The sequence below is a fragment of the Mixophyes fleayi genome, chromosome 1, assembly GCF_038048845.1.
Source record: "Mixophyes fleayi isolate aMixFle1 chromosome 1, aMixFle1.hap1, whole genome shotgun sequence".
In the NCBI taxonomy this organism is placed as follows: Eukaryota; Metazoa; Chordata; class Amphibia; order Anura; family Limnodynastidae; genus Mixophyes; species Mixophyes fleayi.
The window spans coordinates 325342254-325364952 of NC_134402.1; the positions used below are offsets into that span (position 1 = coordinate 325342254).

Here is a 22699-nt window from a genome sequence, read left to right on the forward strand (position 1 = left end):
CCATGGTTGGGAATTGAACTCGTGACTCCAGTGCTGTGAGGCAGAAGTGCTAACCACTTAGCCACCGTGCTGACTTTGGGTAGATGCTAGGACTACTCAAAGGGGCATATTCAATTAGCCACGTTACTCGCAAGATTAACGCAACCTTAAAAGTATTACGGTAATTCTAACCCAGATTTCAGCTCGCAGCTCCACGAGCTGCAAGCAGAAAGCATTAGTTAAAGGTACCGTAATAATGCGTACTATTACCGTAATAACGGTAATAGTGCGCAGGCCGCGTTACTTTTGACAGTAATGCGGCCAATTGAATATGCCCCAAAGTACCAGTTCAGCAGCTCCACCCCTTTTTCAATATGATACATGAAAATGTAATGTTTACTAATAGAGCAATCAAGGATATATTGAAAGAAGGTGCTGAAACCATGAGCGATCGTCCAATCTTGCAGGACCAAGGACACAGAAATTCTCACAGTGATAAATATGTATTGCTACATTAGCCAGCGGAATAATCAGCATTAGTAGTGATCTGCTGCATTAGATCAACAACTTTTAGCAATTACAGGTATAAGTGTATTCATTACAGCTGCTGAATTTATTACTCTGCAGTACTAATACTTTAATGTTCTAGTCCCTACTCTCTCTTACCCCAACAGCACCACATAGCAAATTAAATCATTGTTGTCCCATCTCTGGTAGCTGCAGTCATATATCCAGTGTAATTTATTCAACTGCGCCATAGAGTGGTTGCACCTTGTGTGATATGAGTGCGATGAGCTCTAAGGGTAATTTGGCAGCCTACCTGTTATTATCTAGAGCACTGGGTGTTGTAACTACACACTTGGGGCTAGATTTACTAAGCTGCGGGTTTGTAAAAGTGGGGATGTTGCCTATAGCAACCAATCAGATTCTAGCTTTCATTTATTTAGTACATTCTACAAAATGATAGCTAGAATCTGATTGGTTGCTATAGGCAACATCCCCACTTTTTCAAACCGCAGCTTAGTAAATCTAGCCCTTAGACTTGTAGATTAATTTAGCTGTGTATGAAAATCCATAATATCTTGCTGTCGGAATTATGTTTAATAGTCTCTGTTTTACAGTCTAAGGGCAGAATTCAATAAACCGTGAGGTGCCGCGATGTCTCAGATACAGTCCGCGGAGACACATCGCTTCAATGTTTTTTCTCAAAACTCTGCTCATTCACTCTCACGTCCCATAGAGATGTGAGGAGAAAAGGAGTGGCGATTTGTTACCATATTGTCCGGCTGCACCTGATGGTTAATTGAATTCCCCTTAGGTACAGTCTATGGTTTGATTTCACTAATTTTATCCTTTTGTGTGCCTTCCATGCATATGATATATTTTTTAATTTCTTAAATATTTGAAGCGATTTAGAACTGTAATCTGGCACTTATACTCTTATTTGTTTGTCTTTCCCCTTCCAATAGGCCTCTGATTTTTATGTGGAAATGAAGTGGGAGTTTACAAGCTGGGGTAAGCTGAAACCTTATTTTTACCCAGTGATATAAATATAAAATTGAAGTTCTAGAAGATGTACTTTTATTATAGAAAAAGACTATATAATCCAATAATTACCTAATGTGTTTGTATGAGCAGGCCTTACCATTCAGCCTCTTGTACTTAACGTCACAATTGATGTAGTATTGTGTCTGAAATGTGCTTTCTGCTTCCTTTATATAACTACCCCAAGAAGCCACTCTCATGTTTTTAAGTGTAAGCAATATAAACACACTTTGCTCAATCTCTTGCAGTTCCTTTGTTGTCCAGGGTGTGTCCCAGTGATGTCTGTCGGATATGGAAAAGTGGTGCCAAGCTTCGAGTTGATGCCACCTTGCTAGGGTTTGAGAACATGAGCTGGATCCGAGGGAAGCATAGTTTTATATTTAAAGAAGAAGGTGAGATGTAAACCATTCTTCCCATTTCTTACAAGGTTTTCCTAAATAAAAACATTTCTGTATGGGCTCAAATGTAGGGTTCTGTACGCCAATCCAATTTAATATCAGGAATAGACTTATGTACAACATGCTCCAAATGGCCAAATAACATGAAAATGGACAAATTTATGCTTAACTGCATCAAAACAAGTATCTCTAAGGCACGTGGGTACACTTTCTCTTTCCTACCATGGGGAACACTGCGAGACATTGGGATATAGTAGGTGGACTAGGAGTTTAGGCACTTATACTTGTTTAATACACACTCCTCCCCCTACTATGTCCCTCCTCTCTGGCTGCTTAACAAACCTCAGTTTTTGTTAAGTGCCTAGGAGAGAGGGCATGTTTGTATGGGCTCCTGCCTGTACTGTAGATAAGATATAGATATTCACGTTTTTATTTTCTACCTTATTCTCCTTTTAAAAGGTGTCAGCGCAGGGAACATGTAAAAACCCAGCGAGTGAATAGCCTGTCTGTTTCTTTCCCTCTGTGTCCATGCGTAGGGGTGAGCAGTGATTTCAGGCATGGAACAGGGAGAATTCATTGCTTCCATCGACAACAAGGATACCGACTTACATGTTCCCATCTGGGAGGGACTGCTGCGTCTCCTCCACTTTGTGGTACAGAAACATTAGTTTCAATTCAGGGCCCTGCCCTTCAGCCTGGCTAACTCCCCGAGGGTGTTCATCACAGTGATGTCGGTATTGGCAGGAATCCTGCACTCCCAAGGGCTTACGATGATACCCTGTCTGGACCACATGCTGTTGAAGGTGCCGTCCGCATCTCTGCTCTTACACCATATCCAGATTACGACTCCGTTTCTGGAAGCTCATCGCTAGGTTCTGAACCTACTCAAGTCCATGCTCAATCCTGCTCAGCAGAAGCGGTTTCTGGGCCTCAACATGGTTGAGGCCCAGAGAGTCTACCTTCCTGAAGATCTTTTGCGTCTGCACAAGACCAGGACTCTCCTGGCACGAAGGGAATTATCACTTCATTATATGAAGCTGCTGTGATCCATGATATGGGTGTTTGAGGCGGTGCCCTTCGCACAGTTCCGCTCTCGTCCTCTCCAGAGGGAGATTCTTCAGAAGTGGTCCAGTTCCCATGAGCATTTGGACAAACAGATCATCAGAATGTCCAGGGCCACATGCTTATCCCACTCATGGTGTTTAACCAGACCAAATCTGGAAAAAGGGCTAGTCATTCCTGGACCCTGGTCACCACAGATGCTAGTCTGACCATCTCTGGTTTCAGGGTATCTGGTCCCCTCAGGAGGCACCCTACCCATCAATGTTCTGGAACTCAAGGCGGTTCACAGAGTGTTACTTCAGGGGCAGGGTTTTCTTATCTGGCATGCCTTGAATTCAGTCAGACAATTCCACGGCTGTGGCTTATCTAAACCATCAAGGGGAAACGCGCAGCTCCATGGCAGTGCGAGAGACGACAAGGATCATGTCCTGGGCGGAACGTCATGTTCCAATAATCTCTGCCATCTTCTTCCCAGGAATTGAAAATCAAGGAGCTTCCTCGGCTGGCACATGGTCTCTTCTCAAAAACGTTGTTGCCCTTCTGGTATAGTGTTGGGGCAATCCAGCGTTCGGCCTCATGGCCTGACTAAACTTTCAGGTTCCTCTTTATTGCTTGAAGTCAAGGGATCCTCGATCAGGTTACACGAATGCCATGTGTATCCCATGACTTTTCAGTCTAGTGTATCTGTTCCCTCCAATTCCCATGCTTCAATGGGTTCGAAAAAAGTTAAAAAGAGAACAGGTTCCTGCAATTCAGGTGGCCCCACATTGGCCACACAGGGAATGGTTCTCGGACATTCAGGGAATGGCTGTGGCGCCTCCCATCCATCTGCTTCTTTGTCCAGACCTTCTGGTTTAGGAATATCTTCTCTGCTATTTCTTAGATCGGTTGATTCTCAGGGCCAGAGTTTTTTTTCACAGAGAGTGGTGAGCACCACGATCAGAGCACGGAAATCCTCTTTCTCCTTCATTCTATCTAGGGGACACTGCTACCATGGGGTTGTAGCTGGGGAGTGTGGAGTTGGCACTTAACTAGTTAAACTGTGGCTGCTGACAGACTCCTCCCCCCTTGCAACCCCCTATAGCTAGTCAGTGTAGTCCAAGTGCTCAAGGAGTTGGGCTGACTTTTTTATTTGCTGCTGTCTATTTTTTTGTTTTTTTTAGTGTAGAAAGAAAACAGGAAGACTGGGTCAGCAGGGCTGCGTTATTTACAGGCGTTGCAGTGCTGTCAGATCGTAAAAGAGGCAGCTCTCATAAAAAATACCTATCTTCTTTGCCTGATACTGGCACGCAAGAGCGGGGAGAAGACGCGGCCACATAATTTCCTGGGTACCGGTGTTGCTTTTTGGAGCGTAGAAGCCGCCGCCATCCTGGACGCTACCAAGTCCCTTCCTCAGAGGGGGGGGGGCGGAGCTACATTGGATAATGCATTTCATACATTAGGAGCGAGGCAGTAGGCGGGCTTAATAGGAGAAGCGCCGCAGACAAACTCTCACAAGCAGTCAGGAGGCCTGCTGGACTCTGCAGACAGACTTGGCTGCTGCTGGACTCCCTCCTGCCTGCTATACATTCTATACATTAGCATGCATAGGCTAAGTATTGTTCATTCTTTATATTACACTGTAATTGCTATTAGGTTTATTGTGTTTTATAAGAGAGATAGAGTTGTAATTACATAATTTTATATATTGTTTTCTACTCACTAAAATGTATACATGTATAATTTGTTTATAAAAAAAAAAGAGAGATCTGAGATAGTACTGGTGACTTTGACCCCTAAGAATACTACTAATCCCTGACACTCTGTACCTGTGTGATTGTATACTATACTTCTGTATGGAGTTTATATGTTCTCCCCGTGTCTGTGTGGGTTTTCTCCGTATGCTCCAGTTTCCTCCCACACTCCAAAAACTTACTAGTAGGTTAATTGGCTACTATCAAATTGACCTTAGTCTCTCTCTGTCTGGGTGTGTGTGTATGTTAGGGAATTTAGACTGTAAGCTCCAATTGGGTAGGGACTGATGTGAGTGAGTTCTCTGTACAGCGCTGCGGATTTAGTTGCACTATATAAAATAACTGATAATGATGATACTTAATATCCTGCATTGTTCCTATTCAGTAATTATGTCTGATAAGGGAAAATCTATCAAAGCTAAATTCTATAATTGTTCAAAATGTAAAATAAAATTTCCTGTGGGACAACAGGACCCAGGGGCTCTCTGCGTGGGCTGTGAAGCTGGGTTCCATTCCGTGCAGTCTCAGATTTCGGCTTTTATAGCCATGGAGGAACCGAGGTGGGCAATGTCTTTACAACAGTCAGTAGATTCTCTGATGCAGCTTTTGAGCCGCCCAAAAGGGACTTTAGTGGTGGAACACCCCTCTACCTCATTAGTAGGGGTAGCCCAGATGGCAATATTGTACCAACAAAACGAGACTGCAGGTGTATGTCCAAGTGGCCTTCCATCCTCATTAACTCCTTCAGGCCTTTCCTAAGGGGAACGGGCCTGGTCCACTGCTTTGGTTAGCAGTATAGATAAATTAAACTGGTCTATAGACTACCCAGGACCATCGGGATCTAGAAATAAGAGACACAGAGTGAGTCATCCTCTCTTCTCGGTCTCTGACTAAGGCGTCATCAGAGGAGTACAAGGAATGTCTGCATTAGTCAGATTTCCAGACACAGCTCTTGGACCTGGGTGACGCTAACAGAAACCAGGGCATTGAGAATCTAGTTCTGCCAGTACGACAGGCTTTAGATCTTGTAGACATCGACAAGCTTTGACCAGTTAACCAGGGGTTATTCAAAAAAGTTAAAAAACCCATGATTTATTCCCCCCCCCCCCCCCTTCGGAATTAAGGGAGATTGCTGAATTGGACTGGTCACAGCCCAATTGCAAAATGGTGGTTCCACGTAGGTTTATGTGCTTGTACCCATTGCAGCCAGATGACCTAGCACGCTGGGAACAGGTTCCCAGAGTGGATACACTGGTGGCACGATTGGTGCGCCAGATTACACTTCCAGTTCCAGGCTCCGCCAATCTTCAGGCTGTCACTGATCGTAAGGTGGAATGATTTTTAAAATCCATTTATGGTATGGCGGGAGCTTATACCATAAATGGACAGCATGGGTCCTTAAGACGCATGCTGTCTTCTGCATGGGTTGCTAGGGCCATGGAAACGTGGGCTTGACCATCTGGCAGAGGGATTGCAGGATTCAGACCTTTTTCCCTTGGCTTTACACCTGAAGGAAGCTGCAGAGTATGCTTCCAGGGGAATTTCCTAAAGAAGTGGTCAGGTTCATCTCTCCACTTGGAGCACCAGAGAATTCTGTTGTCCCCAGAGCCTCGTCTATCTCTCAGGTGGTGGAAGAGTCAGGAACACCTAAGCATGGGCAGATCCTTTGCCCCGTGCTCCTAGATCATCTTAACAACGGATGCCAGTCTAAAGGGCTGGAGCACAGTGGCACTACATTTGCACCTTCAGGGTCTTTGGTCGGAACAAGAAAGTTCCCTTTCAATAAATATCCTGGAGTTGAAAGCCATGTTTAACGGCTTTCAAAGGGATTCAGTCCCTAATTCAGGGTTTCCCAATAAGATTACAGTCTGACAATGCCACGGCGTTGGCATATGTCAACTAAAGGGGGGGACAAGAAGTGCAAAGGCAATGGGCATATCAGCCCAGATATTTGCTTAGGCAGAACAGTTCGTCCCATCTCTGTCAGCTGTATTAATTACAGGCACTCTAAATTGGGAAACCGACTTCCTAAGTTGTCACACAGCAATGCCAGGGGAATGGTCCCTCCATCCAGATGTATTTCAGATATTAGACCGGAAATGGGGCCTTCCGGATCTGTATCTGATGGCGTCTAGGTGCAATTGGCAGGTTCTGTGCAAGAGCAAGGGATCCACTTTTGGCGGCGGAGGACATAATGACAATGCATTGGAATTTTCGGATGGGTTATCTTTTCCCTCCCATTCCAATGCCTCCTTGAGTACTCCGGCTGGTCAAGCAGGGAGGACTCCCAGTTATACTGGTAGCTCCCCATTGGCCCTGCAGGGTATGTTATGCAGACATCCTTTTCATGGCAGTGGGTCAAGGACTTTGTCTGCCTCTTTGCAACGACCTCCTTCTGCAAGGTCCTTTTCAAAAGCAGGACCTGCCTCGGCTGGCATTGACGGCATTGCTGTTGAAGCCAGCCTCTGGCAGTCAAAAGGGTTTTCCTCCAGGGTAGCAAGTACCCTATTGTGGGCTAGAAAGCCAGTGACACCTCAGATGCTAGCTTTAGCTGTACCGTGCTACAAGCTGGACTTCCAGGACAGTCGCTCTCTTAGGGGGGCTGCTTTGGTACTTCCCAATGGTAGTAGTGTCCCCCAGATAGGATGAAGGAGAAAAAAGGATTTTTATACTTCCGATAAATCCCTTTCTCTGATTCCATCTGGGGGACACTGCGTTCCCTCCCTTCTGTTCTTCTACTTTTTGCTTCTTGGTTGTTCGACTCCCTTTCCTTGAGGGCTTTAGAATTACACTGACTAGCTACAGGGGGTTGCAGAGGGGAGGAGTCTGTCAGCAGCCACAGTTTAACTAGTTAAGTGCCAACTCCACACTCCCCAGCACAACCCCATGGTAGCAGTGTCCCCCAGATGGAATTAGAGAAAGAGACTTATCAGTTTAAAATTCACTATGTGTTTGGCTTATGTCCATGGTTCTCGCCCTGTACTGGTGGCTTTGAAGACTCATTCCACTAGAGCTGTTGGCGCTTCTTGGGCGCGCGTCCTGGTGCTTCGTGGTCATCTGTTCACACTTTTTCAAAATCCTATCGGTTGCAGGGCTTTGCAGCAGCGGATGCCAGTTTTGGGCGCAAGGTTTTGAAGGCAGCCCTTCCAGAGCAAGCCCTCCCTTAGCGGCGGCTTTGTTATGTCCCCAATGTCTTGCAGTGTACCTCCACTCACCGTAAAAAAAATGTTTTTCTGACTATATTGAGGGAAACTGCTCACCCTCCCTTTGCTCTGAAATATGTTCTGTTCTGTTAAGGTTGCTTTGTTGGCCTTTTTTTATGCTTGGTTATACAAAACTGAGACTGCTTCCAGAGAGGAGGGGCATAGTAGGGGACGAGTATATTCTAAACAAGTTATGAGAAGTGCCTAAACTCCTGATCCACCTACTTTACTCCAATGTCCCACATTGTCCCCCAATGGAGTCAGAGAATCAGATTTTACGGTGAGTAAAAATCATCTTTTTTGCATTGTATTGGGCAAAAGGAGCTATAAAAGCAGCCTGTACAGATAATTTTGCACTGATGTGAATTTAGGTTAAACGGAGTTAAAAGGTGCATTGTTAATCAACATGTTCATATTCAGCAGATCAGTGTTCTCTATTATCACACATGCTCAGGATGTGCACTTTGATGTAGTAGAGAGAAGCACCACCCTCTTAGAGCTTGTAATACCACCTAGGAAAATATTTTACTGAGATGGCCTTGACTTCTAACCCGAGCTCCATGCAGCTCTCTTTTGTGGGACAGCTGCATTTCTCTTTGAGCCCTGGTCGAACACCGGGCAGGAGGGTGCTTGGAGGAGAAGCTTTTTTTTGTAAATTGGTAGTTTCTGGTTTATTATTTAGCTCCGTAATAGACAGGCTTTGATAAGTGTTTATGTACAGAGCTGGTTTTATTAGCCCTTTATGAAAATGTATCCTTTATTTCATGACATATTCTCTTAACAAAGATTACATTTCAGGGCTGATGAAACATCCTAGATAAGGCTTCTTTTCATTTTGAAGAGCTTTTTAAATCTAATTTCCCAGTTAATGCTATGAAGAAACAAACAGACTTCCAATGTCCACAGATAACTGGGCTGAGCTGATGGAGATAAACCATGATGACAGGACGGTCACAAAGGAACGCTTTGACATCTCCCAGGAAATTGAGGGCATTACTTTGGATTCCATGCAGCCAGCGGAACGGGAAGTTAGCAAGAGGCTCACCTCTCCGGTCATTAACACCTCCCTGGATACAACCTCCATTGCTTTTGAAAGGTACCTTTTTTCCCATTAATAATTCTTAAATCTCACACACTCGAAAATGCTCCGGTTGCTGGATTTCTAGCGCTGGACTTTAAAAGAGTGGGTTTTTAGTGATTAAATGCAAGTGGGCTAAACATAATGCACAGTATAAGGAACTAGCTGCATATTTTTTTTTATGATTTTTATCATGATTATTGCCATAATCCTTGGTAAAATAACCATAATTATATTCCATGGGGCAGATTCAATTGAGAAATAAAAAATGTGCAAAGGTGTCTCCTGAAAGGCTGTGAGGCACGTTACGCAGTTGTTTTTTGTAGAAATCTCACAAATTTTTCTCGCCCTCTCATAGAGGGGCGAGCAAAGATGAGCATTAATTTTACCGTCCTACTGGTTAAAAATGCGCGGCCCTGAAGTTCTGAATTGAATCTGTCGCCATGTGTCTTATAACTATGAGCATTGACGGTGTGAGTAGCGTAGTAATGGTAGCCTGACATACATCAAGGGCCGCGTATTACCCTTAATTTCAAGAATTAAAAACGGCCCCATAGTGACCTCAGCACATTCATTATTCATCCCAAATTGCACCCACGAGCCCTAAACCGCTCTATTGCAATAAAATGCCACCCACATGATCTCAGATGTTGCATTTTCAAAATTCCCCCATATGCCACCCAGAACTCCCCACGTGCCTCTCAGACCCCTGCACAAGCCACACAGACCCTTATTTGCTCTTAGACCACAACACATGCCCCCCTCATAACTCCCCCACATGCCACTCGGACTTCCACACATTCAACCCAGACCTTCCCAATGCCACTCAAACTAGCTAATATAGTTGCCTTTATTCTGGAGTTCACAGAGGAAGGACGGAGAGCACATTGTGCAGAATGCACTGCACTCCCTTCTCCTCCAATTGCATGTGCTACATGACATCCCTACAGTGTGCAGAGGAAGATGACAAGATGCGGATGCCTTTCTGACTTATCTTTACTTTATAAGTAAGCAGGGAATAATTCAGAGCAGAGCACTATTACGTCCGTAGTATTATATAAAATAAAGATTCTCCGATGCGATCTCTGTGGTTCCAAAGCACAAAGAGCTTTATTTGCAAAGTATTAAAAGGCAGAGGGTGGCATACATACGCATGCGCCTGTTGGCACTAACACAAGCTTCTATCAGAACATTCTGGTTTCCAAAGCCAGAGGTTAACAATTTATACACTGTGCAGTTGTAAAAAGCAGTGACATTACATAGATACACGGTTACAGTATTAAGGTCCACATTCATAGATCAATTTGTCATGACCTCGCAAGAACTTGACGTGCCATTTGATAAGTCCTCTGGTCATTGTTCCTTGAGATTGCCAGGTGTCCTTCAGGTATCCACCTCTAGACCTGTATAAACTGATTCCTTTATGATCTCTGTGAACTGGCTATTTGGTGTATAAAAAGCGATAATATTTGTAATATAAAAGTGAAAATATTGATTACCACTTTCATCCAAGTATTAAGCTTCAACAATTGTGATGGGGGCCACAGTCGAAGTCCTGTTGCCAACCATTTGAGTAGTGGCAGATTCCTACATTACTTTACGTTTCTTTTCAGAACAAAGTCTGGATTTTGGGGCTGGAGGACTGATAAAGCAGAAGCTGTGAACAATTATGAAGCCAAGGTAAGTTATGAGTATGTAGTCTGTATTCTGTATCTGCACTCTCCAATTATTGTTCTGTTATTCTTTTATATCTGTATTACTTCAGTTTCATAATTAGTTTATTTTCTTTCTGCAAGGTATACTCTGCAAATAATGTCAATGTTGTGACAAAAACACGGACTGAACATTTGACAGAAGATGAAAAGTCTCGCTATAAAGGTAATTTTGTGCAGTTTTATGTGAATTGTATTTAGAGTACTCAAAATGCAAAGTATTGACTATTCTATGTCGGGTATGTCCAGTGTTATTGTTGCGTTTTTAGGAACATTGTTTGCCTGTTTTGGGTCAGTGACTGGAAGCAGTGTACAGATAGATTTGCTTATATTTATCTATAGCAATAGAGAGCGACTAGTTTAATAGGAAAAAGCATGTCCGTTAGTCTAGAAGTGCCATAACATTGCCTGTAGACAGAGTAATCCGAACTGCGTAACTGAGGAGAACACAAGGTTCTGACCAGCTGACCTTTTGATTTGTTAATATGACTTGTCCTATTCAACAAGTTGCTCTAAATTGTTATATATACATCCACTGATTCCTGTGCCAGGTGTTGCGCCACAATAAGGGTTAGATCCCCCAATTGGAGGAGCGGCTGTGAGACTTGGTGTTGTTAACCTGTACAAACTCCATGCAAGTGCACTCCCTCTCCCCCCCTTTTTTTTTTTTTTTATCTCTTCTTAATTTATATAAGGTTTGTAACCGAGTATGGCTGCAGAGTACAATATCCACACAAGAGGAGGGGGCAGCGTTGCAACGAAGACTCTTGCATCCCAGTATTGTGACTCTTATTCATGCAGTGCTAAGTAGATATACAGAGAGAGCCCAGTATTGGATGAGGCCATGTTTTTTAGGTGTTTTTTTTTTTTTTGTTTTTTTTTTTAGTCCGTATGGGGAGCCTTTCTGGGTGGTTTGACTTAATATTTACTGTTCGACGCTTGTTATTAAGTATTCTACGTATTGTTTAATAAGCTACAGGTTTGCATGGTTAAGATTGTGTCTAACTGAGAGACCACTTTCTATATGTAGATTGTTTTGGTTAGGCATATACTGTTTATAATTGTATAATTTCTTGTAAGAAAATGAATGTCATCCCAGAGAACACCTTTTTCTAAAGTTCATTGTGTCCTTCAGCTGACAGAAACTTCTTGGAGTCATTATTGGGAACTGTGGAGCACCAGTTCGGAGCCCAAGGGGTAAGTGATGGGGTTTTATGTTGCAAAATGATGGCAAATGAAGTGTACTTTTTGTACAAACATCTTCAATTGACTTAGACTGTATTGTTTGGGGGATGTGGCTTGCATTGTAGTGCATGTATGCTTAGGTGAAGATCTGTGTGCCAAACAAGTAATATACACTTTACGCTAAAATGCAACAAATAGAAAAAGACAGAGAATCAGTCGCTGCTGACTCATAAGCTCTAAAAATGGAAACATAGTATCAATGAGAGTGACTCAGAAGACGCGGGAGACTGTGAAATTAAATTCCATTGTATTGCAAGTAAAGATGAATAGTAGAAGCCTAAAAGGATTTTGAAAGATTATTTTAACACATAAAAACAGTATTCAGAGTATGTTGTGAAAATAAGATTGCAACAAATCCACAATAGGGTTACTGACCTCGAAAGTGATAGATATTTGGCCACAAAAACGCTTATTAAAACCCATAAGTCTGACCTTTCAACAAAATTTTGGCTCTGAAGTGACCATATGACAACACAGAAATCGGTGGCAGGAGAAACAATATAAGACTAAAGGATCACTGCGTCTGTGTCTAATGCAGAAATACCTAAAGCTCTATCCACCCTTTTGAACAAGGGCGTAACTTCCATAGGTGCAGAGGGTGCGTTCGCCAAGGGGCCTAAACCCAGGGGAAGCTAACTCTGGTTTCACCTATGGATATTATCGTGTGCTGAATTTGCTGTTTTCTTCTAAAGGAAGAGATCATGGTCGAAGGTGAGGAACACAAAATCCAATAATTGTAACTGTCATGAAGTCTGTATTAACAAGACTTCTACATTGCAGATGTGGTGAGTACTAAAACCAGGTACTGATTCCCTGATGGCTAGAGACCTGTCATTTAGATGGGGATTCCCAGTGACCTTATTTGTCCACCACAAAGGAGAAAAGAAACATTCCAAGTTTTAAAAGAATTGGAACTGGATCCTGATATCCGAGCCTGAATCTCTGTATTCTAAGGGCTAGATTTACTAAGCTGCGGGTTTGAAAAAGTGGGGATGTTGCCTATAGCAACCAATCAGATTCTAACTGTCACTTTGTAGAAGGTACTAAATAATTGAAAGCTAGAATCTGGTTGCTATAGGCAACATCCCCACTTTTTCAAACCCGCAGCTTAGTAAATCTAGCCCTAGGAGTCCAATCCCAAACTTCCACTGCAAGCATCACAGCAAAAATCCCCAATCCACAAAAAAAAACCCCAAGAGAACCAGTACACCTCTAATGCTAATTTCACACAGTCTGTCTACACATAGATCCTGAACAGTCTGATATTTTCCACGCTTTCTTGGTAACATTTTCATTTCAGATTCTGTTATTATTTTACTGTTGTGATAACAAAGATCAAACTCATGTAGTAATTGTATTACAATGTTTGCTCACACTTCTCGTTTTAGAGTCCAAATAATAATCTTAGAATTATGGAACATTCTCCATGTGTAAATGAGACTGTAAAAGGGAAAATAGAAAAAAAAATGTGCACACTGTGTACTGTGGTAGTATTAATTGTAGAAATAAAAGTATATGTGCTCACCTGTAGATAGTGAGGTGAACCTATTATAGAGAAAATTGCTGTGTGATTTCAACTTTGAACCCAAAAAAGAAAAACAAAACAGTGCTCACTGTTCTCCCAGATTTGAAGCGTGGCTTCTCCCAACTGCTATTTTCAGAACTCTTTTTCAGGTAATCTTGGGATAGGATTTAGATATGGGGGTAAATGTATCAAGGTCTGATTTTAAAAATCCAGCTATTTTGCTTGCGGGTGTTTCATATCGCAGATGTATTAAAGTGAGATTTGATGTAAAATCACCAGAGATGTGTTTCTGTCAAAATCTCTATTTACAAAATCGATATAGATCAAAGACCTAAAAGTTTGCCACTCCAGCTATACAAGTCTCAAATGTACGAAGCTGTGATTAAGCAAACTCTCCTGAGTTTGCTTTAAAAATAGCTAAATACAACACGCTGCATGATTAGTAAACACATCACTGTTACACTGGTCTGCCTATAGCAGTGATGGCTAACCTGTGACACTCCAGGTGTTGTGGAACTACAAGCCCCAGCATGCTTTGCCAGTAGATAACTAGCTGATAGCTGGCAGAGCATGCTGGGACTTGTAGTTTCACAACATCTGGAGTGTCACAGGTTAGCCATCACTGGCCTATAGAGCCGGAGGTCCGGCAGCTGTCAAAAGTTTAAAAATAGATGAAAGTTTAAAAAAATAAAATAAAGTGGGGTCCCCCCATTTCACCACTATTAACCCTGCTGCCAGCCACCTGCTGGTTGCGTGAAAATCGGGGAAAAATTTGTGTGGGGTTCCCCTGAATTTCACATAACCAGCACTAGGCAAACCAGCCTGGCTCTGGGCAGTGGGTGGATACACAGCACTGTGCTAGTTCCTGACTCTGGGCAGTGGGTGGATACACAGCACTGTGCTAGATCCTGACTCTGGGCAGTGGGTGGATACACAGGCACTGTGCTAGATCCTGGCTCTGGGCAGTGGATGGATACACAGGCACTGTGCTAGTTCCTGGCTCTGGGCAGTGGGTGGATACACAGGCACTGTGCTAGTTCCTGGCTCTGGGCAGTGGGTGGATACACAGGCACTGTGCTAGTTCCTGGCTCTGGGCAGTGGGTGGATACACAGGCACTGTGCTAGTTCCTGGCTCTGGGCAGTGGGTGGATACACAGGCACTGTGCTAGTTCCTGGCTCTGGGCAGTGGGTGGATACACAGGCACTGTGCTAGTTCCTGGCTCTGGGCAGTGGGTGGATACACAGGCACTGTGCTAGTTCCTGGCTCTGGGCAGTGGGTGGATACACAGGCACTGTGCTAGTTCCTGGCTCTGGGCAGTGGGTGGATACACAGGCACTGTGCTAGTTCCTGGCTCTGGGCAGTGGGTGGATACACAGGCACTGTGCTAGTTCCTGGCTCTGGGCAGTGGGTGGATACACAGCACTGTGCTAGTTCCTGGCTCTGGGCAGTGGGTGGATACACAGGCACTGTGCTAGATCCTGGCTCTGGGCAGTGGCAGCTGTGGGCACCTGCCTATGTCTCATTTCTTGTCTTCATATACTCTGTATTGCCCTCCAGTTATTATCCTGTCTGTTGCACCTCAACATGTTTCAGTTTTGACAATAAAAGAAGGTAATCTCACTAACCTGTGTTCTGATTCTAAGGGTCTCGCAGTGCCTGTACCGCTTTGATCTTGGGGTGTGATTTTTTTTTTTCTGACTGTTTGTAGTGTGGTCAAAGTCGTTACTACATGAACTTCTCCTATATTTGAGCGTAAATAATTTAGTAGACTAACCTTGTTGTCCTTTTGGTGTTTTTTAGGATCTTACCACAGAGTTTGCCACAGCCAACAACCCTACAGCTATTACTCCAGAGGAATACTTTAACTCTGAGTTTGATCTTAAAAACAGGGACATTGGAAGACCCAAGGAACTGACCATTAGGACTCAAAAGTGAGTAACTATGAATTAAAATCTGCATATTAACTTGTGTGTGGGTAAAGCTTTGAAAATGTCATAATTTTTAGGTGTTTATCATCACCACCATTTATTTATATCGCACCACCAATTCTGCAGCGCTCTACAGAGAATGCACTCACATTCCTCCCTGCCCCATTAGAGCTTACAGTTTAAATTCCCTAACACATACACACACAGAGACAGACGGATTAGTTTTTTGTCAGCAACCAATTAACCTACTAGTATGTTTTTGGAGTGTGGGCAGTAAACTGGAGCACCCGGAGGAAACAAAAACCGGGTGAACATACAAACTGCACACAGTTAAGGCCCTAGTCAGAAATCAAACTCGTGACCCCAGTGCTGTGAGGCAGAAGTGCTAAGTACTGAGACACCGTGCTGGCCATTTGTGTGTGTGTGTGTGTGTGTGTGTGTGTGTGTGTCTCTGGTCAGTCTGGTGATGCCACCACTGTAGAATTCTCCTATTAGCAAGGCCTTGACCAATGGGAATACCTCAAATGGGATTAGCCCACAGTCCCTATTCTCCCTTCCCAACTTTTTTTTAATAACATTCTCAACTGTAATAAAATAAACATTACAGTGAATGTAACGGCAAACATACAGTGAATGAAATATAGTGAGAATGCATACACATTATACACTATGGGGCATATTCAATTCCGATCCCGATCCGCGAGATCGTGCAGGAACGGCCGCGAACCTAATCCGTATAATAATAGTTTTACTTTGCTTTACAGGCTATATATTAAGTAGTATGTTAAAAATGTTTTTGAAATTGTGGACTTAAGCAAATTAATAGTGAAACTTGATCATTAGTCTGTATTAGTTTGTAGTAAACAATGGGTTTGATAGGAGAGGATCATCCTAAATGGTAATAGAACTGGTATTCTAGTTATAATTCTGATGCTAAGAACTTCAAGTCTTCACACTATAAAACAAAACTTCATCTCAATTATTTGTTGGTGTAGGTCCCCCATCTGTTAACCTCCGTATCTGGAATATTAATTAGACAAGTTGTTGACAATGTTATCTATTGTGATATTTCTTGTATATTAAAAACATGTTTTCAAGCTCTGTGTCCGCACTTTTTGTAATTGTAGTGTTCTAGTTACATCTCTTGCACAGATCTCCTTGAAGGGAGTCCATTCTACATCCTTTCAGGTCCATGGTGGCACCTATAAAGGCTGCTCCTTTATCCATATTGCTTTTTTCTTATATACATATATGGATCCTGTCAGATGACGCCCAGATATTCACAGCCTGACTGGTGCGCTTCCTTCACACTTCTGTCCCAAATTTCCTGTCTTTTATTTCTGGCTTTCAAACCGTGTACAAAATCTACAACTCCAAAACTGGCACCCTAACTGTAAATACCTCTGTCCAGGAGTCAAAATTACTACAACTGTATTTCAGCTTCTTCTCCCATGCCTGATTTGCTATTGAGAACCACTATTTCTACCCACTGGAACTACAATGTTTTCATCTGGATGCTCAAGGCCTTTATACAACTGTCCTGCCAAGATCATCCAACCTTGGCTCACTTTCTGGCTCTCTTGAACCCCCACCTAAATATAAAATGGTCTCTAACAAACTGTTATGGAGAACCATGTTTTTAAACCATGGGCTTTCAAACATGCAGAAATATGGGGGCCCTTAGAATTTAATACCAAGGGTTGTTATTTTCCCTCCAGTTCTTTTCCAGATCACTGCTACTTAACACTCCGCCTCTGTAGGGCTCCCCTACAAAAGTCCTTAAAAATATCTCAAGTTCTCCAAAGTCTCTCATCCCTGGATCCAGAAGGCCAGACATACTTTGACTCTATGTTCTTTCAGAGCTTACCTGGTAAACATATATGTTTATAAATCTTATTGCTTCTTTAACCTCTACTTACTGATCTATAAACAGATTCAGCGATTGTATATGACTCCTTCCAGTCTTGTTAAACTCCTGTGCTTGTCCTGATCACCCCTGGGTGTCATCTGATAGGGTGGTATGGTGCTCCATATTTGAGGGTTCTTTTTCACTTTTGGTGGTCATACAGTCAGACCTTACTGGTTAGGGATGTATCACGCTGGTCTTGTGGACTGTCATTCACCCTACACCTAGGATACTTCAATTTGGTATGAAATCCACTCCCACTACCTCACCTTTATTTCAAATTGGTTCGTATCCTCACAGCCATAAGGTCAATTTTGTCGACTAACTTAAACAAACTGACTCTGCAAACTGACTCTACTGGGTTTGGGTAGGTTGAGCAGTAGAGTGAACTGGAGTAAAGTATGGCAACGTTTCTTTATCACCAGCATGGTACAGGTTGCCATATTGATTTGGATTACAGTCTCTATTGTCATTTTTAGTGGTCCATCCCTTAAGTGACTCTAGTTTAGCTGGAATCAGGTGTTTTCTGCTAAACAAACACCCATTGTTACACCCACCACTCCAGATTCCCTTCCACCTATGACTTTATACTCCTTTTCTTCTATACAGTCTGGTTTTAATTAACGCTTGTGATTGATGACATTTGTTCCTTACATTATGCAACCCATTTCTCATTTATTTAAAAACCAATAAACCCTAAATATTTTTTTATTTGGAAGCATATCTGACATAGAATAAAGTATTTACAAAAAATATAGGTCTCTTTGACAGGTTTTGTTTTTTTTTTGTTTTTATTCAGTTGTATTACTATATTGAACAATGCAATGCAAAAATACACAACTTTCTTTACAGATTTAAAGGGACACTCTGGATGTGTGAAGATTTCCCTCTTTCCCTGGTGGAGCAAGTCACCCCCATCATAGACCTAATGGCCAGAACAAGCTCTCACTTTGCTCATCTTCGAGACTTCATAACTCTACAATTTCCCCCAGGATTTCCGGTCAAAATAGGTATGGGCCAGTGGCTTTCTTTTTTTTTTTTTTTTTTTTCTTAACTTGGGTGTGTAATAGAAAAAGGGGAAAAAAACAAAAATGTTTTACAGTGCGTGATTTGGGAGAACTGTAAGATTAATGATTCTAAGGACCTTCTTTGGGTGAATTATTCCATCCAGGTGTAATAGTTATGAGTGTCTAGGGCTCTGGGTTAGAGGTGGCGTTACTGAATCCTGTGTCTTTTGAACTAGGTTTTGATAAAGCCTCAAAAACTCAATCCACTAAACAGGGCATGTGTATGTATATAGACATTGCATTGAATAAAAAGTGTAATGTATGTCTAAACATGGCTTTAAGGATGGTGTCCTATGGGTAGATTCTAATTTTATTATTTTTCTGAAACTTTTTTTTTTATTTTTGAAATTCATAGTCTAAGTAACCTCGAAGTAACCTTAGGAAGGCTAATTGGCTGAGAGGTACTACCAGTACACCATATAAGACTAGACTCCTTTGTAATGATCTTGTGGATGCACACAGAGCAAATACAAATCAATACACAGGGAAAATAATCATACATGGCAGACTTATTCCTGTGTGAGTGAGCACCAATGGATTCTTCAAGTAAAGTGCTGTAAGGAAATAGACATTAGATTTTGGGCCTAATCACTTGCAATAGCTGTCTGAGGAAGGGAGTGAGATGGCAATCTTTCAGATTGGTGACACTTCAGTCTATTGCATAACAACAAAAACATGTAAAAATGCTGTTTTTGCAGGAAAGGCTAGGAACACACTGCGAAAACATGGTGGTGGTCAGGCGCTCATGTACTCATATTCAATTACTTTTGGAGTGTGAATGTAAGCCATTGCTAGTGGTAATGTCACACTTCATTAATAAATAACATATATCAAAGGCAAGTAGTAATTCTAAAACACATAGGTATTACAAGTGATTGAATGGTTAAAATAATAGAATGGTACAAATAAACTTATACCATATAAAACCAAATTAAAACAGACAATTGTAATAAAACATGCACAGTGCACAGATTAAAATGAATAAACGACACAAGAAATTCAAATCCGTATATAGATAGAAAAATCCTAATGGACAGTGCTGGGTTTAGTTTGTTATTTTTCCTGATCCTGTTTGCAGCACAATTTCAATCTATATATGGATTTATGACACTGATTCCCACCTGGACATTGGATTATTATTTTTTGTGCCTCCTTTTGACCAATTCTGGGGTTACTTATTGTTGGACATTAGACTCCTTGTTTTCTTTTATCTTGATCAATCCTTGGTTTAATACTGTTGAATTTCTTGTGTCATTTCTTTGTTTTAATCTGTGCACTGTGCTGTTTTATTATACCATATCACACCAAATTAAAATGGATAATTGTAAGTTTATTTGTGCCATTCTATTATTTTAACCATTAAATCACTTGTAATACGTGTTTAAAATTGTTAAAAATTGTTTAAAATTGTTACTTGCCTTTTGATATGTTATTTATTAATAAAGTGTAACATCTTACCCCATTACCACTAACAGAATCTTACATTCACACTCCAAAAGTAATTGAGTTATCTGTGTACATAAGCCAATGAGCGCCTGACCTCCACCATCTTTTTTGTACCTTTTAAGGGAGGAATACTCTTGGTCAGTGCAGTTTTTGCATCATTGGAGATAGCGCAGTCCCCACAAAAACTTGCAAAAACTTTTGTAAAGTCATTCCTAATAACAAATTGGTCCAATGACTGAAGTTACTATCAGTCTGACAATTCATGTGAACACTCTATACATAATTTATCTTCAGATCTGTGCTCTTCATCTGGCCCAAGAGCAGTGTAGTTGGTCATTCCTGTCACACTGATTTAGGCTGGGTACACACAAAGTAAACTGACTTTTCCACAATGTCATTATAAATTTCGTTGGCTTCTGTGATTCTGAAACAAAATATTCAGACTCAGAACGGACGAATTATCCCACCTACAGCGCTCTCTACATTTAACACAGACACAGTGACAGACTCCTACTCTCTCTGGGCAGACACTGCAGGATCTGAAGATGAATGATTAAAACTTAGTTGGAACTACATCATGATCCAAACAACTGACCAATCTAATCTGATTTTAAAATCAAATCCTACCTTCCAACAGTTACATACAAGTCTGGTCCATGGGAATGATCTGTGTGGTCTAATTTCTGTGTAAAACATATCTGAATTGGACCACTGCAGCTGATGCTTTATAACTATCGCCTCTCATTACCTTCTTCGACTCTCCTTGAGGGCCTGAGTCAGGAATCCCCAAAGTGAATAGACATATATAGCAGGGCCATGTTTATACTAGTGAGTCTACACCAGGGGTGTCCAACCTTTTAGCTTCCCTGGGCCACATTGGAAGACGACGAGTTGGTTTGGGCCGCACATAAAATACACTAACGATAGCAGGGGGTTAATGTATCAAGCTGAGAGTTTTCTGGCGGGTTTGAAAAACCAATCCGGTTCTAGCTATCATTTATTTAGTACATTCTGCAAAATGATAGCTAGAATCTGATTGGTTGCTATAGGCAACATCTCCACTTTTCAAACCCGCCGGAAAACTCTCAGCTTGATACATTTACCCCCTGATCGTCGAAAAAACCATAGAAAACATAGTTAACATATTAAACTTACTTGGAAATGAAGTTCGTAAGAGTTAGGAAACCTGTTGCAGAATCATGATTAAAACAGTAGTCCCATTACCAGCTGCAATTTAACTTACCTGCATTTGCCCCTTAGTGGGGTTCGGGGAATTAAATGCCAAAAACTTTTTTTCTCTCTTTCTGCACCCATGAATCATGATATAGGTAGCATCAGGAGGACTAATAGAAATCTACAGAGATTTAAAGATAGGGTGGCGGGAAAAATGGCTCATCATCATCATTTATTTATATAGCGCCACTAATTCCGTAGCGCTGTACAGAGAACTCACTCACGTCAGTCCCTGCCCCATTGGAGCTTACAGTCTAAATGCCCTAACATATATACACACACACACACACACACACACACACACGGGTCAATTTGTTAGCAGCCAATTAACCTACTAGTATGTTTTTGGAGTGTGTGAGGAAACTGGAGCACCCACGCAAACACGGGGAGAACCTACAAACTCCACATAGATAAGGCCATGGTCGGGAATCTAACTCATGACCCCAGTGCTGTAAAGCAGAAGTGCTAACCGCTAAGCCCCACCATGCTGCCCACAGGCTCATGGAGCAGCCTCCGATGAGGGTAACAGTGGGTGATATTTTCACCCTACTCAGCACTGCACATTTAAAATGGTTTAAAATATTAAAAATACAATTATCTCTTAATATTTATATTAGATACATACAGAGAACACAGCTAGTTCATAATTGCATGGTGCAGAAAGTCCAAATTCAGAGTAACAACAATAAGATACTGGATAATCTTTCACTGCTGCTGATAGTTCGCGCGGGTGACTCCTCTGTGCTGCGCTACGCAATGGATGCCCGGTGTGATGACGTCACCCCCGACATTCACTGCGAGCGCCACTCGGAGGAGGAGACCAGGCAGGGAGCCGGAGCGCCAGCTGACGTGACCGCAAGGTAAGTATTTTCTTATTTTTTTTTGCAGAATTTTTATTTTCAGCGCTGCCCCCTTGCCACAACCAAAACTCCTGCTGGGCCACATTTACAGGCATGCTGGGCCGCAACCATGGTCTACACCCACCAGAAAAGAGTGTGGGCATTGATTAAAAAAAAAAAAAAAAAAAAGGAATGTGTTTACCATAGCAATTTTTTGTTTCCCTGAGGAAGGTCCCTGGAGATCTATGGCCTGTGAATAAAGATACTAATCTCCTGGGGTCTATTCATGAACAGCCTCCCAACTGGGACTAGAATGAAAACCACAGACAACACTGGTACTTAAGCCATTGCACATTTTAAGTTTAGTCTTGATTTATTAATATGCTACAGCAGGGGCATTATCAGGCTGAGATCACACTGAAATGCCTTTAACCATGAATTGGAAGAAAGTCTAAGGACAAATGAAAGTATGGGAGGAAGCAACAGAATGTTGCTTTCTGAATGTTCCTTAAGCTTCAGACCACAAGTCATATGATTTGGAGGAGAAAATATACTGCATCTAAACATACAAAGGTATTCTATGTTAGATGGTGCACTTTCTCCACTTTATCTCTAGAGCCTGATTGTTTTCATACTTGAATTTTGGATTTTGTTTCCCCTTTAAGCTGCAGGATGTGCATATGTCAACGTCCTTACAGGATTAAAACCGCTGTCCCTTATCTAAATAATGGCCTCAGTGGTCTGAGGCACCTACTGACTGAGAACAATATGAGAAGTAAAAGTCTTAATGTCCGCCAGC

The 22699-nt window shown here is 42.0% G+C and overlaps 1 protein-coding gene across 1 annotated transcript in view; it reads left to right on the plus strand.

The window, feature by feature from the left end:
* Nucleotides 1-22699, plus strand: part of ANKRD13A (ankyrin repeat domain 13A) — a 42032-nt gene that overhangs the window by 13585 nt on the left and 5748 nt on the right. The window contains exons 4-11 of the mRNA XM_075214401.1: nt 1449-1494; nt 1773-1916; nt 8827-9016; nt 10612-10678; nt 10795-10876; nt 11846-11907; nt 15282-15412; nt 18168-18325. Of these exons, the coding sequence (XP_075070502.1) occupies nt 1449-1494; nt 1773-1916; nt 8827-9016; nt 10612-10678; nt 10795-10876; nt 11846-11907; nt 15282-15412; nt 18168-18325 (880 nt within the window). The remainder of the gene's footprint in view (nt 1-1448; nt 1495-1772; nt 1917-8826; nt 9017-10611; nt 10679-10794; nt 10877-11845; nt 11908-15281; nt 15413-18167; nt 18326-22699) is intronic.